The 18,277-nt window shown below is 33.9% G+C and overlaps 1 protein-coding gene across 1 annotated transcript in view; it reads right to left on the bottom strand.

Annotated features, from left to right (window-relative positions):
• LOC142973000 (chymotrypsinogen 2) overlaps window positions 1-18,277 on the bottom strand; it is a 38,343-nt gene that overhangs the window by 12,405 nt on the left and 7,661 nt on the right. The window contains exons 2-10 of the mRNA XM_076114497.1: window positions 13,220-13,328; window positions 12,678-12,768; window positions 12,465-12,597; window positions 11,276-11,348; window positions 10,589-10,698; window positions 8,344-8,465; window positions 6,571-6,800; window positions 3,279-3,481; window positions 1,793-1,949 (exon numbers count right to left, since the gene is read on the bottom strand). Of these exons, the coding sequence (XP_075970612.1) occupies window positions 1,793-1,949; window positions 3,279-3,481; window positions 6,571-6,800; window positions 8,344-8,465; window positions 10,589-10,698; window positions 11,276-11,348; window positions 12,465-12,597; window positions 12,678-12,768; window positions 13,220-13,285 (1,185 nt within the window). The 5' untranslated portion in view covers window positions 13,286-13,328. The remainder of the gene's footprint in view (window positions 1-1,792; window positions 1,950-3,278; window positions 3,482-6,570; window positions 6,801-8,343; window positions 8,466-10,588; window positions 10,699-11,275; window positions 11,349-12,464; window positions 12,598-12,677; window positions 12,769-13,219; window positions 13,329-18,277) is intronic.

The following is an 18,277-nucleotide window of genomic DNA, read 5'->3' as shown; positions in this document are numbered from 1 at the left end:
CCATCCCTGTTCCACATTTTCAATGCACGCCGGTTCCGGCAATAAAAAATATTGATAGTATAAACATGAGTGCTGTTGTACTTAATATTATTCGTTGCGCTCCGTAAATTGAATATTATTTAGTTAAAATACACAGATGGTTAATTTTACATTATTATTTATTTGTGCACTCTGTTGCTTATTTTTACACAAGAATACATACAATTATATTATTTACAATATCAACATTAATTTGATCCTTTATAAATGTGGAATATTGAATAATACGTGTTCGAGTAACGACCTGTTAGAACATAAATGAGTGGATCGTCTATCTCTATTGTATTCGAATCATACCTCAATAACACAACAAAGGATATTTATGACGTTGCCAATACATTTCCGGACGTTTTCCGGATTATTACAACTGAACCACGAAATAAAAAGACACAATAAGGCATTTATACGAAGAAGAGTCATATATAAAGACATGAACAAAGTCTTCGTATTATTTATTATTTGATCCGTACACAAAACAAAAGCTGTGATGAGAGGCAACGTTAGTAGTCTCTTTACGCACGGAATACTTCTCAACGGAAGTGTTTTATAACTCAAATCATTTGTATAATGGTGCGCGCGCCTAGTGACGAGACACGTGTATTTCATGTACCCAACACAAACCAGTACCAGTTGTAAAAGTCACCCACGCAGACACAGGCAATTTACATTTATTCTGGGTATACAAATCACTTTTAAATATTTTTCGAGAACTTTTAATGGAGGCGAGAAATAAACATTTCACGTAAATGTTTTCGTATTTTTTCCTCTTCAGTAATGTCTTTGTTTTCCCCTATAATATTCATCTGATTTGGATAATCGATACAATTTATGGCTTGTACTTAATTCGTTCACGTCCCAAAGGATTGTGATGAATAAAATGCAAAGTGCTGATATGAGTTTGTCTAATGGAGTTTTAGTCTTTAATGAACACTACAAGCATCGCAATCTAAGCTAACTACCGGCTCTATATTATTCACAAGACAAGTTAATATCTAGCGCGAGTTCACAAGGTTTCATTTATCCCCTGAGGTTTAAGCTATAAGCGTGTTATAGATAATCTCAGTACACAACGAGTACACTGTATAAAGTACTTATCACTTTGTACAAGTTCTAGAAGTCGACTGGGAAGTTTCCAAAGCTTCGTCTACAACGAATAATATATTGGAACTTTACATCTTTCCCTTTGTGAGTTACATCATCATTATGATAAATATATCTAAACTTAATAAACGAATTGAAGTATTTTGATAGACTCAGGCTGTGAAGCCAACGTTTGCCTCCACGAAAACTGGTGATTTAGTTAGCAGAGGAAAGTTTAGCTCCCCAAACGTCCGATTTATTAAGCCAAATCACCCGTAGTGTAAACAATCTGACAGCCAATAATTACTTTTTGAGCTTCATAATTTATATTCAATTTGAAAATCCTAGTCTGTTTATTTTCCGCTGAGTGAGCTTTTATTCGCATGAGTGCGCTTAGATCACACGGTCTTGAATAAATAATAAGACAGTCTATAGGCGTGATGGCGAGGTGCAAACGGCTCGCACATTCTCGATCCCACCTGTTGTCCTTAGAAACAGAACGAGTAAGCCGGAGGAATTCAGACTATATTGATGTATTTTTTTCAGAGACGCTCATTAATTACAAACGTAAAGGGAAGACACTACTGATTTTTCCTGCAGTCGCTACACAAAATATAAATCACTGCAGAGTTTCTCTTTAGGATTATTGTAAAACTTTAAACTTCCAACAAACCTGTGCTTCATGCAGTACCCTGGTCCCGTGCACGTCGGTGGGTCTCTTCTTTCCCCAGCCGAGTATCACGCACGAAGTATGCGGAGGTAGCGGCTGATGAGACGGAGGTAGACACGCTACGCCGTGTCCCAAGTCTGGCCGAGCCGGCACTGGTAAACTGAGGAAGAAATATTTCTAATAATATTTCGGGATTATCCGTGATCGTTATCTGAATGAATTGCGACGGCAACAACCGATGTAGCCTGATTGAAACTAAAACAATAGTTCAATACCTGGATACTCAATGTATGAATGATACCTACCATTACACTTGATGGCATAAAATAAAAGTTAAGCAACGCTTAAAGTTTATCACGGTACGTAAATAATTTAAAAATGTAATGAAATATGTAATGATTTATTTAAATTGTTATACCTAATATTATAGTTGATATTCAAAATTTTCTCAAAATAAAATAAAATGGAGAACTGAATGTTGTTTGCGTGTATTGATGAAAGGTAATTTAAGGTCGATCAAATACGTTAATAAACAACCCGTGACCACTTTTTGATAGTAGAAAAGTTAGTTTCAGAGGATTTAACTACCGAACTCTACAAACAGGAGTGAATTTCCAAATTGCTATTACATATTCATGTCGAAACAAAATGGAAATTTCACATTTCCTCTTTATCATGTCTGTGTGGTAAATTAAACTCATATGCAATACAAACAAATGTCTCTGAACACATAACTGTTTATTATCAGTTAGACAGTGTTCGATAATAATGCAACTTTTTCTCACTGAGACGGTAATTTCATAATTCTTTACAAAATTATTTAGCGTTTGCACTAAGCCAAAAGTATACTTAAAGTATACTGTATGACTATGTCAATTTGGTTATTGTTACCGTATAACATAAGGCATATAGCAATAAACATTATCAAAAACTTCATAAGAATGTTGCCAAGAGTAAGACTGGGGCGGGAACTGACATAAAATTGATAACGCGCCATTAACGACCCCCAGAGGAACATATTATTACAGCGATCATCTGACGACGTGCTTCTTGGTAAAGAAAAACAACACCGTAAATAGATTTAAATAAATTATAGACACTTTTACTTTTTAGACCTTATTATCGTTATAATTGGAAATATCTCAACATTTATTTACGTAGGCATGAACGAAATAAAACTATTATTCATAAAACCTTAACTATAAGGGCGAACTTATAATGAAAGATCACAAAAGGAATACTTATTTACATTCACAAAACTTATTGAAGAAAAGCTCACTGCGAAGACGATCCCTCCCGCCCGACATACCGCTGTAATATTCTCAGCTTCTAATTTTATTTGTTTGTTTTAGTAGTCAATTTTATTATTACAAATGCGTACTTGGTAAGCGTTTGAGCCTCAGTTTACAGCCATTTAGAGACGAATTAACGAGGCCTCGACACAATACCGGTGACGTAATACGGCTGTAATAAAACATGGTAGTATTACCGTAGCATGGCGACGTCGTTGACGACCGTGTCAGGGTCATAGCGGGGATGGATGACGGCCTCCGTGACCTTCATCTCCAGCTCGCCATGGTTCCGCAGGAGCAGGTCGTGCTCACCCAAGCGCACGTACAGACGCTTCCGAACGCAATGCGCCGCGGTCACCACCCACCTCAGTGACACAAGGGTGCCACCGCAAAACGCTTCCTATAAATAAATCAAATGCAGGATTAACTCTAATACCACAATAAACACAAATTCAAAACAAAGCTATGAACAAGGATCGTTATAACAACGGACTTTAGTGCTCTTCATTCTATTTAAAGTAGAAAAGAAGACATTTGACTATAATAAGGTTTTGCGGAGAAATATAAATGAAATTACTATTTTAAGGACCGAGACTACGACCAGAAATACGATACTCGAGAATGAAAGATCGGCAAAAAAACAATTTTCAGAAGCAGCGCGGTGAAAGCGCAACAGCAATTTACTTTTTACAAGAGCAATTTAAGCGTTACCAAGAAAGAATATAAATGAGTTTATTATATTAAATATTTTCAAGAGATATTATTTATTGTTTTGAGACTAAACAGTTCGTAAATCGTAATACACAAGTAAAATTTACCGTCCAGCGGTGACTTTATTTTACTTATTGCGAGTTAAGGAAAGCTTTCCAGGCGACATTGTGATGAAACTTATGTGTTTGTCCGAAGCTATCAGGGTAAATCGTAATAGGAAATAGAACATGACCCACAGCTGCATTTATAACCCTAAACGCACGTAAATTCCCTAGTGGTTAGAAAGGGTTATTTAATCGACTGTCAGCACTGTTGTGGAATTACGATACATAAACGGCCTTAAATAACGTCCCAAATGTTTAGTAAACTGCTCGTGACTATTCCCATACGGCATCGTGTAAGCGAGATTACAAGTGTTCAATTGTATCATTCATCTACATTCTACATGAAAGTTACAGGCTGTTACTTTAAAGAAAACAATAACTTTGTTTTTTATTTGCTTGCACTTTTGGTTGCACTCTTTGAGATTAAAATTATTTTATCGCCATGTAGTTTCTGCCTTTTAGAAAATCAAGCGTAGCAAATATTCAAAATTACAATACTCTGATTTATAATTAATTTGCAATAGCGATTGTTGAATGTTTACACAACAGGGAAGTGGCATTATTTCACGTCCATCCATGCATACCATTTGACTGGCTGTCAAATTATAATGCGTCGTTGTTTTGGCTTTAAGTAAATACATATCATTATTGGAACTAATTTAGAGTCTGCGGCTTTTCATAGTATGTAAGTATAAATTTATTAGTAATTATGTAATAATATTGCATTATTGAGTTAAATCGAGAGCTCTATAACGATCACTTTCCTACCTACAATATTTTATTAACTTTCAAGAATTTGGTTCGGCGCGTCTACAATTTATAGCAATAATCTATTTGGCTATCTTCCACTCAGGTACGCTAAATAACAGGCTGCGGGCAGAGGTCTTCGTGAGATATAATAGCTTTAATGGCCCATTTATAGTGGCTTACTACGACGCTTTTGGCATTCAACATGTTATTATCACGGCTCTACCTTTTGTTAAAAGGCATTTTGTAGGCATATGTTACGTCTAATGTGAACAGTAAAGGGCACGAGTTTTCTATAAGGCTTCGATACTGTATTATCGTCATATGAGTCAAAGAGAAAGCAGGAGGAAAATGCACGAACTTTTCAGGAAACAAATATGTGCCAACATAATCCGACTTTGAAAGAGAAAAGCTTTTCTACCTAATAAGAAACCCGTAGGTAATACTATTAAACATAATGCATTATGTTCTGTAATCCTCGCGAGAACTGTTTAGTTCTAATCCTTAATCCTAAGTAGCGGATTGCGAATACTACAACTATAGTCATGTATTGACATCGAAGTAAATCTAATTCCTCTATATGTAGAGGTATATGTATACACGTGTGTCTTCTAGTGTTTAGAGTAGCGCATCAATCTTTAATAATGTGTCTACATTGAACTTCCACGTAATGTGGATTAATAAGATTATGTATGTATGTAACTGTGTACAACAAATCCCTAGAACAGCTATCTCCTAAATGAAGCGTTATTTCCGACGAAATTATAGTTAATCCACCACAACGCCGGGATTTATTTTAAGAGAAACATCTATTCCGGTTTAATCCGTGTCCGGGAGTTACCCTCTATTTTTACCAGAATAAAGTTGTTCAAATTGTAATTTATTCTGAAACTCGATTGTATTTTACTTAGTGCGCGTGCCTATAGATTACAGGACTCTGTAATTAATATACATATATTCAATTTTAGACTACCAAGTTTGCCCTAAAATGGTTATGAACAGAATCAGTTTAATAACATCTGTTATTGGATTTGAATCAAGGAACTAAACTATAATTAGGTATATTGATTTTATGATACACAGGATTAATAAATTAATAAGAGCTAATTTCGTTGATAGATCAATATACTATTTGTCAAAAAACTCAAACAAAGTTTTATTATAATATTTACACAAAATTACAATTATGCATTCAATAAATATTTGATGATACAGTGATTTATAAATATACTTAATTCATTTCAAAAGTAATGTTTATACACTACATAAGTTATAAGTTCATACTATCTATTTTACAATGGACTTCATGTTTGGTGGTAGCAAAACAATTGAATAAATCCATTTGATTCACATATACATTCTTGATTAAATCATCCCAATGAAAGTAGATGAAAAACCAGTAAAAATTTCATTTACAATTCCATTTAAAGCTTGTTATTCATAACTGCATTGTTACCACGTGGCAACTAAATATTTTATTTATAGTTTGCAATAATAATTGACAGATACTCCACTAGGGTCGCGTTCAACCCTCGCACAAATAAACCCACAAAATAAACCTGGACAACTTAATTATCTTTTCTGAGTATTTCACCAATCATAATTTGTTAATTTGTAATTAAGCATGTCACTGCAGACAGGTGGACTGACATTAAACTCTGATATAATTATATGAATCTATAATTTTTGATGACGTTACCCATAAATTATTTCAGCCCCGGACCTGTCTGTCTGTTTCTTTCAAACCTTAAAAATAACCACATATTTTAGAATATTTAGTTTTTTAATACTAGTTGTGGTCGTCAATGCGCCAAAACGTCAAGCATGTTCGCGTAAATTCCCTTATAGTTTTATGCAACAAACAAAGTCGATTTTTTTTAAGTCATGAATAAGTAAATTATACTTAAATGATAATGTTTATTATTACCTTATAACGATTAAGTACAGCGACCTGCCAGGGCCACTTGCCAGGCGGGGCTGGACGGCCTCCTATGATGCGGACCATGTCGCGCATGCGCTGTCGCAGCCGCGCAGACGCCGAGCCCCTGTACCGGCCCAGTCTACCGCACACTGGTGCAGGCGGCGACGCCTTCGAATCCTCGGGGTGGATCGCCGGCGCAGGTGTTGACATTTGATTTGATTGTACTAGTGTGTATCCTGCAATATGTGTGATCAACTATGAAGCTTCACTACCAACGAGGTATACTAAATTCCTCACCAAAGCTGTATAGAAGAATTAGAAATTTGTTTTCGCGTTGAAGTCTATATTAAAAGGCGGAACTTCTGAAAGATCAATATTGATAACACTTCTTTATCCGAACATTTAAATATTAATCCGAAAACTTTCAGGTAAGTAGGTACAGCGATAATATATGTAGGTAACAACTTCTATACAAAACACATTTTAGTATTACGGTTTGAAATATACTGCTGATAATAAAAAACCTTTTTTACAGAGACTGGCATGCTTTGCTACATATTCAGGATTCAGTCTACCTGAGTACCTACTCCGGCTTGTTTCAATTTGCTACGCCATTTCATGACATTTCGGGAGACAAGGCAACTTAAAGCGCAACAGTAGGATTTCTGTTTTATTTCTAAACCGAGGTAGGATGAGAAAAGGAGAAGCATTTTGCAATAAATAAAGCGGTAGAATTTGCAACAGTAATTTACAAAGGCATTAGAATTCTTTCGTAGCTATCCCTCACGTAAACGGCCACGGTAACTTAAACAAATTCTACGAGATATATAAATAACTCATTATATCGGATACGAAGCCGTTATTACATACATATTACATAAGTGTATTAAACTTGTTAATGCAAACATTGTGCTGCAAACATAAATCATGCTATAACAAAACAATTCTTGAAGCTTTGCTTACTTGACTTCACGCGGAAGCGTAAGTAATGTGCAAATAACATACAGCAGTAAGATTTATGCGTCTCCCGAGTGATCGTTCATATTCACAGGTATTTACCGGCACCCTCTTTTTTTGTTAAGCAAAACAACTGAACGGTAACAATCGAGTGTCGTTTGTCTTAGTCACCTTCACACATTTTTAATGTTGTTTCAGTCCGTATCTTCGAAAACATCAAAAGAAAATGGCTATTCACAAATACTTTTATCTTTATCTGACTACTGTATGTTACGTTGTAGCATTATATTAATTATGTTATTAGTGTAGTGTAGGCCTCTATTGTCTATTTAAATAACAAAGATAATTTGGCAATGCATCATAATAATAAGTATTTAGCTTCCAACCCAAAGCCGAGATTGCTAAACCTCCAACATTGGAATTTGTATAACCACATTCTAAGGCAGCCTACGTCGGGAAAACCGCATGTATTCTTGTTGAAATACCTATTTAGAATATAGTTCTCTGACACAAATATTTATTCGGCATTTTAACATGATCGTGTCTCCAAACACACTTTTTTTTAATAACATATATTGGTAATTAAAAGTAACTAATTTTCCAAGAATCAGTTGCAAGCATATCAATAATGGTATACTGTGAACAATTTCGTTACATTAGTGTACAGACTATTATTACGGTACCAATCAATACTAAAATTACTTCAATTAATCGTAATTATCTAAGTTCTAAAATTATGGTGTAATTAATAATAAAATATAATAATATAAGCGAGGTTAATAGAATAAATACTGTTAGCGTAGTACCTATGTGCTAGATCACCTGGGTCCTTTCGCCTCTGCATTTTGCTTCGGATCCAAAGATGGCAGTAGCTGCCCTCCATGTAACAGTAGGCGGACTGGCGCACTACTTGGCGACCACATATTGCTCGTCTCACACAATGTCTGGGAAAATAAACCAATAACCGATGAGGATATCATACCCCGACCTCGAAGAACAACACAGTTCGAAGCAAACTTAGTACAAAGTGTACGAACACAGCTTTCACCCGAGACAAGAAATTTTCTTAGCCGTCGGATGTTTGATGACGCTTAGTAAATGGGTCACCGCGACAACAATATCTTGCTAAAATGAAATCGTTATTCAAATACTAACTATTCGAAGCGGGATCTTGCTACTATTTTAAAATAATGCAATGTAATGTTTGAACAAATGAGAGTTTTTGTAACAATAACAATAGCAACCAGCAATTTGATTATACTGAAAGCCTCGAGTACATTCCGGAAAACGATATTTAAAGTAAATCTAAAGAAACCCTAAAAACGCTATTACGGTCCCTTTAAGGTGTTGTGGTGATATAAAAGCTTTTTCCCGCCTGTTTTTTTCCTTTACGCTTTGGTGTGAAGTCAACCGATAAATATGTCGTCCCGGCAATGCCCACGCAAACTCATGTTCAAATAGAACTTTTGACTTGATACGAAATAGCTACCGAAAAAAATGGTTCCCAGCATACAGTATTTTAAAAATAGTTAAGCGCTCGTAGTAAAAAATAACTTTCAAGATTTTTATATTACGTAGACGCCCATTGAAATCAAAGGCTTATATTTTTTCGTGTAATCGGGTAGCTATTTCTGGCAAAGAATTTCTTATAAAAATATACACGAGAAACCAAGCACAAATTAAGAAATAACACTCTCAAAAATGAACTTGAATGAAAAATAAATGTGTTCAAATTTATTTACTGTAGACAACAGTAAACAAGACTTGACTGTTCGAATTTACGAGACAAAATTTTTCCATATTATTTGGGAAATTGCTTATAGCTGAATTATATGTTAATGTACTAACTTATAAGATCGTTGGAAGACAAAAATAGAAATAACGGTCGGGTTAAGATACTTAGTGTATGTACCCGTTTTATAAACATTCGACACCAAAATTTATGATTTTTGAAACAATGTCTGAAGATATTACTTGTCATATTACAAATCTTGGCTTCGTCAAATCATGATCATTATGTACGTAACTTAGCTGCTACAATTGTTTGCCAAATTTAATAAACATTATCGTAACCGCGATAAGATGATTAATGATCATCTACAATGGAGTGGAATGTTGCCTAACTGTTCTGAATTTTATAATTAAATATTATCAAACGATATCATATTTTATCTACAGTATTAATTATTCCGGTATCCTTGTGTCCTTTGTAGAGAGTTTTCAAAAATATGGACGGAATTCCAACGTTATTACAATACAGGTACTCGTGTATGTGGCTGTCCTAATATTTTCGGTATTCATCTTAATAACAACATAGTTTTCATAATTCTCTAATTAATTTATAAAATATTTCTTAGAAATCCGAAATTCGTTTAATATTATTTCTAAAGATTTATTTCAGTAATAGTACAGGTAGTAGGAAACTCAAAGCTTGTAACTCAAGTCCGCTTTCAAAACGGGAACATAAATCTACACTATTACATGACTAAGTAGTAAGCAGTAAGCACTGTCTACATTGATCTTGAGAAAATCATATTATTAAAGTCTTAGGTACGTCGATTACACGGTAAAATAAAAAAAAATAGTCCATAAATGCAGGTGACTAACAAAAATAACAACTAAAATCTTCAAGATTGCGTCACCTCGTCATCAGAAGTCATAAAACTTCCCACAAGTAATATAAAGTAATAAAGTAGCCGTTAACAAGTATTAACCACCGATTTGTCGCCGACCAATCAACCAGAATATGCTTACAAATCAGAACAGAAATAGCTGTGACAATTTCTAGCTGTACCATCTATAAATTGAGACTCTCATTAACAGAAAATAATATTTCGTACATTTCATATGAAAAACAAAAGTGATATTTCCTATTTTAGACCGGTGCCAAAGCCTTTAAAAATGGTCAAAAACGGCTTCTCTTTCCAAAAGGTTACATTCTGTTACTATTTTTTTTGTTCTCAAAACTTATCGGCACCGGTCTATTTCTCTTCTACCTATTTTGTCATGAATGTAGCTGTGTGTAGCTATAATTAATTAAACTTATTAAAGCGTCCATAAACCTTACCTTCTTCTGACAGTTATACATCTCTTGGAGCAAGCGGTCCACGAGCTCCACGGCGAGAATCCGCGGAATCTTTTCTGAACGTCCTCCGAGTTCAGCTGACGTAGCTGCGGCTGCCAATAACACATCGAACATTCAACCCTACGCATTCTCTTATCTGTTATCATCACATACTTTCATCAATAACCTCAGTAAGATTTAATACTTCACTAACCAGGTATCTATCCACTTGCCGCAAACCACTCGACGCGTCTGCTGTTTATTATACACATCAACGTTATATAAACAAACATACACGCTAGTTAAACAAACGAAAATTCATCTATTGCTAATATTATTTCATTATCAAGAATTTAAAGAATTTTCTGCAAACCTTTAAAGTGATGAAAACTAAAACTTGTATCTTTATATAAAACATATTCCACTATGATTTTAGATCTCAGCTAGTCTCACTTAGTTACACAAAATAACTTCTTATTGCTACACATTAGGTACAGTTTAAAACTACTGAAATGGAAAAATACTTTTTTTTTATGTAGAGTATATTTAGTTCCAATTCAAACTAAATATAATATATTTTTCAGAAAAAATAATCTTAAGCGTTTATTTAGTTCTTATTCATAAATATGTTTCGTTATATTATTTGAGCAGAAATTCAAACCTTGACTAAATACGAAAACGAATACTCACTATAATAAATCGCGTTTCTGTTTTACCAAGTTGCGGCTTATTGAGCTGACGTGGGCGATGAGAGTGTTGGCAACTGTAAACAAAATAGTACTATATAACATTAACTGTGGCATGACTCACGCCTGTCTACGAGCCGAGATATCTCGCTGAAGAAAGTACATTGACACGAGTAGGCCTAATACTACTCTACCTAATAGCTTTATGTCTCTCACACAACTAAATTAATTTATTTTCTATATACAATTTTGTCTAATACTAATTTAGCCAATTTTACAAAGAGTTCTAACTCTATTTCGTTTACTAATTAAACTTTATACATTTAAATTCTATTGGTATTTCTTCAAATTCAATAAGAACGTCTGGAGGTAAACCCATAATATAAGCCGACATAAAACGCCGGTTTCAAGTCTGATCAACTCTTTGGTTGAATATTTGTAAATAAATCAATTCCAGTTCGAGAAATGCGATGATTTAATGCTTGCTTGTGATTTTGAAAATAAATTAATTTAAATGTAATTGGGAGTTTATTTATTAACAATCCGTCAGCGCCAAAATTTCAGACGAAATCCATCTGGAAAGTTTTACATTTATGTTATTGAAAAGGTAAAAATTAGGGTGAGCTGGTAATCACGACGACGGTCGCTCTGTCTTTAAAGCTCGTAAGCTTTGATATAAAAGCCTTCATCACGATATCGCTTCGCCTTTGAAACTAAGTCTCTTTATGGATTAACAGCTAAATTGTAACGTGACAGATCTGTTTCACTGTTCCGAATTCATGAACCGAGACGACAATATCAGGTTTTACCTCGAAACATGCCGGTGACATTGCCCTTATCCGCCAAATCAATTTAATGAATCAATGTTATCGGAGAAGAGGGATTCTAAAGTTATATTAAATTAAATCCAAGATACAAGCACACAACAAACTACACTCAAACGAAACTTATATTTATGTATGTATAATAGTAGTTCATAACTTAAAATAGTTGCGATAAAATTATTCTCAAAGTTGGGACAAAGTTTAAAATATTCCGAAAGGTTTCTCAAATCATTCTATCCTGAGATAAACGACTGAAAGCGCTGCATAAAGATTCACATTTTACACATCAAATTTAAAATGTCGTATTCTTACCCATTAGGCACATTTACACAAGCGTACCAAATCGTTCTATAAAATATTCAAACGTACCTTGCGATTTCTATGCGAAGAGCGTCGCCGCATATTTGTCGACGTAAGCAGTGCCGCCGCCTAGTCTTTCGCCCGCCCTGACATTCGCTCCACCGACCCCACGCCGAATATAAATTCTGTTTTGAATGTGAACCTACAATCACAAACATTTCGTTAAAATAACTACAATGTATCTAACATTGTACATTTCTCACTACATTTGACAACAATGACCTTGTGTATCTTCAGGAAGCTGCTCAAAATGTGTACTATCTTCCCAATTCATCAGCACATTTTCATGGTGTGTTGTCACCTCGTTTTCGGTCTGTAACATTCATAAGTTCTCATACAATATATCAATATCGTAACAATACATAATAGTGCGATAACAATCTCTATCGTACGTGGATAACTGGGTCAATCCTTTTGAAAACCCACCGTTTCCACACAATCGTTGCAATCAAGCAAGACATATTTCAATTTGGCTGGGCGCCAGACATTTTTTGTGATCGGAAATGCATTGTCAGTTGCAATACTAATAATGAGACTAGAATTATTTGAAATACCAAATGCAGTCAATGCAGTTTACGATCTATTTGCTAGAGGCTACTGAAAGAGTTTACACCTTTCCCACGATGAATTCATAATAGAACTGACACTATTATTTATTTGCAACAAATGTTATTCAAAATAACTGTATAAAAATATAGAACGTTACGGTCTATAACCTGTATATACAAAATAATACCTCTATATTATTTATTATTTATACTCACTTGATTTCCCAGAACTATTTTAACAGCTATGAAATTAACAATAATTATAGGACATAGCCACTTCATATTCCTCAGTCCTGGCCGTTAGAACTCCATCAGAATTCGGCATCTACAAAAATGTTAAAACACATTATTTTGACGCAATCGCTGAAAGTAATTAATTTCGCGCGGGGTGGTGGCGGCGTTTTCTTGATAGACGGTATTTGTCTTTATTAAATTTGACGGTAACAGAAAACAGGCCAAAAAATCTAGAGAATTAGATATTCGGGTTTCTCGGCCAATATCAGTCTCGGGTATTTTTATTTTCCCTTTTTCTAATTAATTTTTGTGATCCAACTGAATATCAAAATCAGCGGGAGTATAAAACTCCCTACGAAACGTTTTCTTTTCAGTATGGTATTAAGAAGGTCTTAATACCTTAATATTACTCATATCTAGCTCATCAATTACATAGATCAGCATTGGCGTAATGCTAGGTGAAGCACTTGAATTTGTAACCGACAAAAACTATGTTCTGTTCCAAGACATAATAATATTTTCGTCCATTTTACCGAGAAGAGGAATAATAGAATGGTAATTATTTTCACGGTATATTACTTCACATTCCCAAAAACTAGTTAGACACGTGTCTTCATTTGAGCCAGCCTGTTTTCTAACAGTAAGTGTACGAGCAAATGGTCATTAATAAATGTCAGGTACAGGCTCGCTATTTTTGTTCTTCACAATTTCTCATTAGAGCCAGGTTCAAAATTCTATCCCCAGTTGGTCGAAGCAATTTTCAGTGTAAGTAATTATAAATGAGTGGCCGCAACACACTTCATATTATATTATTAAGTAGGTTCGTACTTAAAGAAAATTACATTATAAATAAGGTAAGTTTAAGGCAAAATTATAGTCCGTCTACGAAGCTCTCTAAGTGGGTTCGTTTAGTACTAATTTATCACCCAATTCGATTATATTTATATCCTTAACCTTACAGCGCAACTTAGTGCCACTTCCTAAACTGCGAACTTTGAAGTTGATAACTCAATTCCAAGTTAATTAAACTAAGAATTTACAGTGCGGTTCTATTAACACTACTTAAAGTTAAACATAGCCAGTGAACCGAATTACTGTAGTTTTACCAAATTGAAAATGTTTAACTCCTTAATGATGGACTCGTGCAGTAATTTCCAATATTTCCCTAGCTCTTCGTTTCAACCTTGAAAACGTACATCAACTAAGATGAAGTTGCTTGTAGCATTGATTTGTCGAGGAAGCTTTGAAATCCTCCGTATTGTCTATTAAACTTAATTGGCTGGCAGTGCGAATAAACTAAACAATGAATGACGCTTGCGGCTAAACCCTGAGAACGAGGAACGACTCCAAAGAGACATCTACAAAATATTCAGCTTTATATTGTTACTGACAATTGTTTGCAAGACATTGCAATATTTTCCAATTACTCTTCAATTTCTGTTACCATAGTTCTGCTTTATTGCGTTGTCGTAACAATGACAAATAGATAGACATTCCCGTTTCCTCTTCTTAAAGGCGCTTTTTAAATACAAAGAAATAAGGCTTACTTTGTTTTCCATTCCATGTCTATAACTATTATTAATGTTCAGCTGTAAATTATCCACGATAGCATGATACATCACTTAGATATTCCGGCGTTCGGTCATGCATAACTATAACTCTACTATAAATCTGGCTTAGCACAGCCAAAATCCATCTTTATAATATATTATTTAATATAAATATGCTGAAATGCTTATGCTGCATGTCTTAATAATCGTATAATTGTCGAAGTACCGAAAATACTTTTTTTTTTAATTCTACGAAACATTATTAAATTTTATAAACTACGTAAATAAACAGAGTTGAAAGTACACATATAAGTAAAAGCATAGTATTGTCTTGTTACATGAATGTAGAAGTCTCGTAAAGTTTCATTACCACATATCTACTTCTATTATGAAAACGTCGTCGGGACGTGGAGCGAAAATTGTGCACCGTTTAGACAAAATGTAGACTTGAATAATGTGTTCTTTTACATGTTTCTCTATTTTAAACAAGAGTTTTTATTTAAAAGTCGTATAGCAGTGTAATTTATGTATTTCGTTAATTTTGTATGAGTTATGTGGCCGTTATATGTGATGAAAAATAGGCGTAACTGCTGCATTCGATTTTGCAAATTTGCCCCGTAGAATAATTTCCTTTTAATTTAATACTTTACTCATTGTCCTATATAAGGCAATATGAAACTGCTTAGCTAGATAATACAAAGTTTTAAAAAAGCAAAAGCATACCTACGTGTAGGGTAAAAAAACAATGAAAGCATTTTATTTTTAATAGTACAAAGTGCATATTGCACCGTTAGTTCATATACGGTCATGTAACAATATTTATTCAAGAACAATGCAGTTAGACAATAAGTGTGAATAGATGACTGTATCCAAATTTAGCAACCCGCATACACACATGCCTTTTTCAGAATGTCTGTAATTTGGTGTCGACATTGTTTTTCGAAATGTATCTAGGGTACGGCTATCAACACTCACACTAAAATGGTCATAGGTCAAGAATAGAGCTTCATTAACCCCACTAAAGCCAAAATAAAAGTCAAATTTTAGAAACTGTAACAAATACGTTCGTAGAAATTTTAGAAATAGGTTTATGCATTATTTCGCATTTTTAATTGTACCTAAATATGGTTTATGTTTTGTAATGTGTTTCTAACGCTATAAGCTGCATATTATTGCCAAAGTGTGGTTTTAATGTAGTACATATTAAGACTTTGTCATGTTTGATATTATGTTCACAAACATTTTGGTATTAAAGTCATTCTCTTTGTTATTCAACACATCGGGCGGCAACATTAAATTACATTGAATGGAATTAAAATAAACCAGTTAGGGGCGCCAACAAATGTCTCTAGTCTTTCAACAAAAAAAGGACTTTTATGCAATTGCACAATGCTAAATTGGCTGGATTAAATCTATCAGACCAAAAAGTTATTTCATTGTAGCCAGAGAAGTAGCTGAACAATTTTATTTGTAGTATCAACGTGACGTTCTTTAACTTAAATAAATATAATTACTTACAAAATATAAAAAGGTTGTATCATTAAAACAACGGTGGCTAGACATGTAGACATTACTAATTACAAAAAGACATAAACATATACTTATTTCTAAATAAAAGAAACATGTCTGCATCCAATTATTCTATACAATTTCGTTGGCTGTATACCAATTTAAACTTATATATTGTAGTGATACTTGTAAAGTGTTAAACTTTAACTACTGCAAATGTTTTATCGACCCTGTTACCTGAAAACGTCTATAAATGTTGAAGAAAAACTTACAAGTTAATGCCTTTACAGACCTGGCAACAGAGCATTTTATCAAACGAAGTTGCTTGAAGGAAAAATGATAAATCAGGTGAGATAATTCGAATAAAATAAATAATCGTCTAGAGCAAGTGGTGACTCTGTGAAGCAAAGAGTAAGCTTTATTGTACAAAACAAAAGTTGTGTTTGTTATTCAAATTTTAATTTAAGGTCTCTCTACGAAGAATATTTTAAAGCATTCTTTCTTTTTATTCGTCTGTAACACAAACATTTTGCAAATATTGTAAGAAAAGAAGCTTTGTGTAATCTAGCCAATTTATTTTTTAATAAAATCACATTTGATGTAGGTACTGTAGATGCTCCTTAAGTAAAGTATTGCCCGGTTGCATTATTACTACTCATCCTTCGAGCAGAAAAGCAAATAAATGCATCACGTACTGACAGATATAGTAATACTAAATGTTATAGAACATGTCATAACGTTTCTGTCCCAATACGTTTTGCAGTAAATCCAATCAAACGATTCAATGATTGTTATGACGCATAATATGAATTCGCAACACGTTACTAATGCCGTATTTGATCATCGTTCGCAATGTCCAGCAGCTATTAATATTGTTATAGTTTTTCTAGCCAATTCGGCATGTCGTAAACTTGCGACACTTTTACGATCACCATACATGTGTATAAAAGAATATTGTTATATCGTAAGACAGAAATACCCTTGCTCCCCGACACACACGCGAAAATCTATTTCGCGTGTATCCTACGAGTACGTGATATTTTCAATACAATTTCGAGATGAAGGGAAATTGGATATGACAGCCTATTATTTATCAGAAGCCGTGTAAGAATATGTACATCGACACCTCATCTGAGTGTTTAGCGATAAGCTTGTTCCAAAATGAAAGATATAAATAGGAAAACAATGTCATTATACGCATAATACCTAACAGATTGATATTTCGAAGTCTTGAATGTCATCATTTATACCATACAATCCGCATTGATGCCTAGTCAACGACCAAACATAAATCAAAACTGTACAAACGACTTAGAAATTAAACAAAAGCTTGAAAAAATAAGAGTCGCGTGAAGTCTGACTGCATAATGGCGAGCCAGACAATTAAGATAAAATCAAAAAAGCAGATTCATTTCACTTTAGAAGACAGCACTTAGTTTTGACTGAAGTCATTGAACCATATGATTGATGATATAATAACCTCCCACTTAACATATTAAGTACTAGAGATCATATTAGCGAAAAATTCGAGTTCACGGTTAGGTCATTGATGCGATCGTCATTCGACGCAGAGTCATAAAAACTGTGTTCCCACAGCGATTGATTCAGTCAGTTATCTGTCATCCTACGTTCAATAGATACTGTAATTTTAAATAAATGATCGTCAATCATTGATATTAAGGCATAGCCACAGTCTGACAATTGTATCAAGACATCCATCAATTTTAAAATTATAGTTGTTTGAAAATATGAAGAGACAAATGTAGGTATTAATTCATCAATTACTGCTTAAACTCAAAGGACTGCCATATTTCAATTCAGGTGATATTGTGATCACCAACATATATCTAATAGATAAGTCGACAGAATTTCAAAAATATTGTGATCATAGAATATATGTGTACAATTTATTCATGCAATGTAGCTTCTGAGACGTAGAATCAAACATAAGTAAAATGTGTTTTGTTGTTTTAGAAAAAAT

The sequence above is a fragment of the Anticarsia gemmatalis genome, chromosome 5 (assembly GCF_050436995.1).
Source record: "Anticarsia gemmatalis isolate Benzon Research Colony breed Stoneville strain chromosome 5, ilAntGemm2 primary, whole genome shotgun sequence".
NCBI lineage: Eukaryota > Metazoa > Arthropoda > Insecta > Lepidoptera > Erebidae > Anticarsia > Anticarsia gemmatalis.
This window is presented reverse-complemented; position numbering and strand designations above follow the sequence as displayed.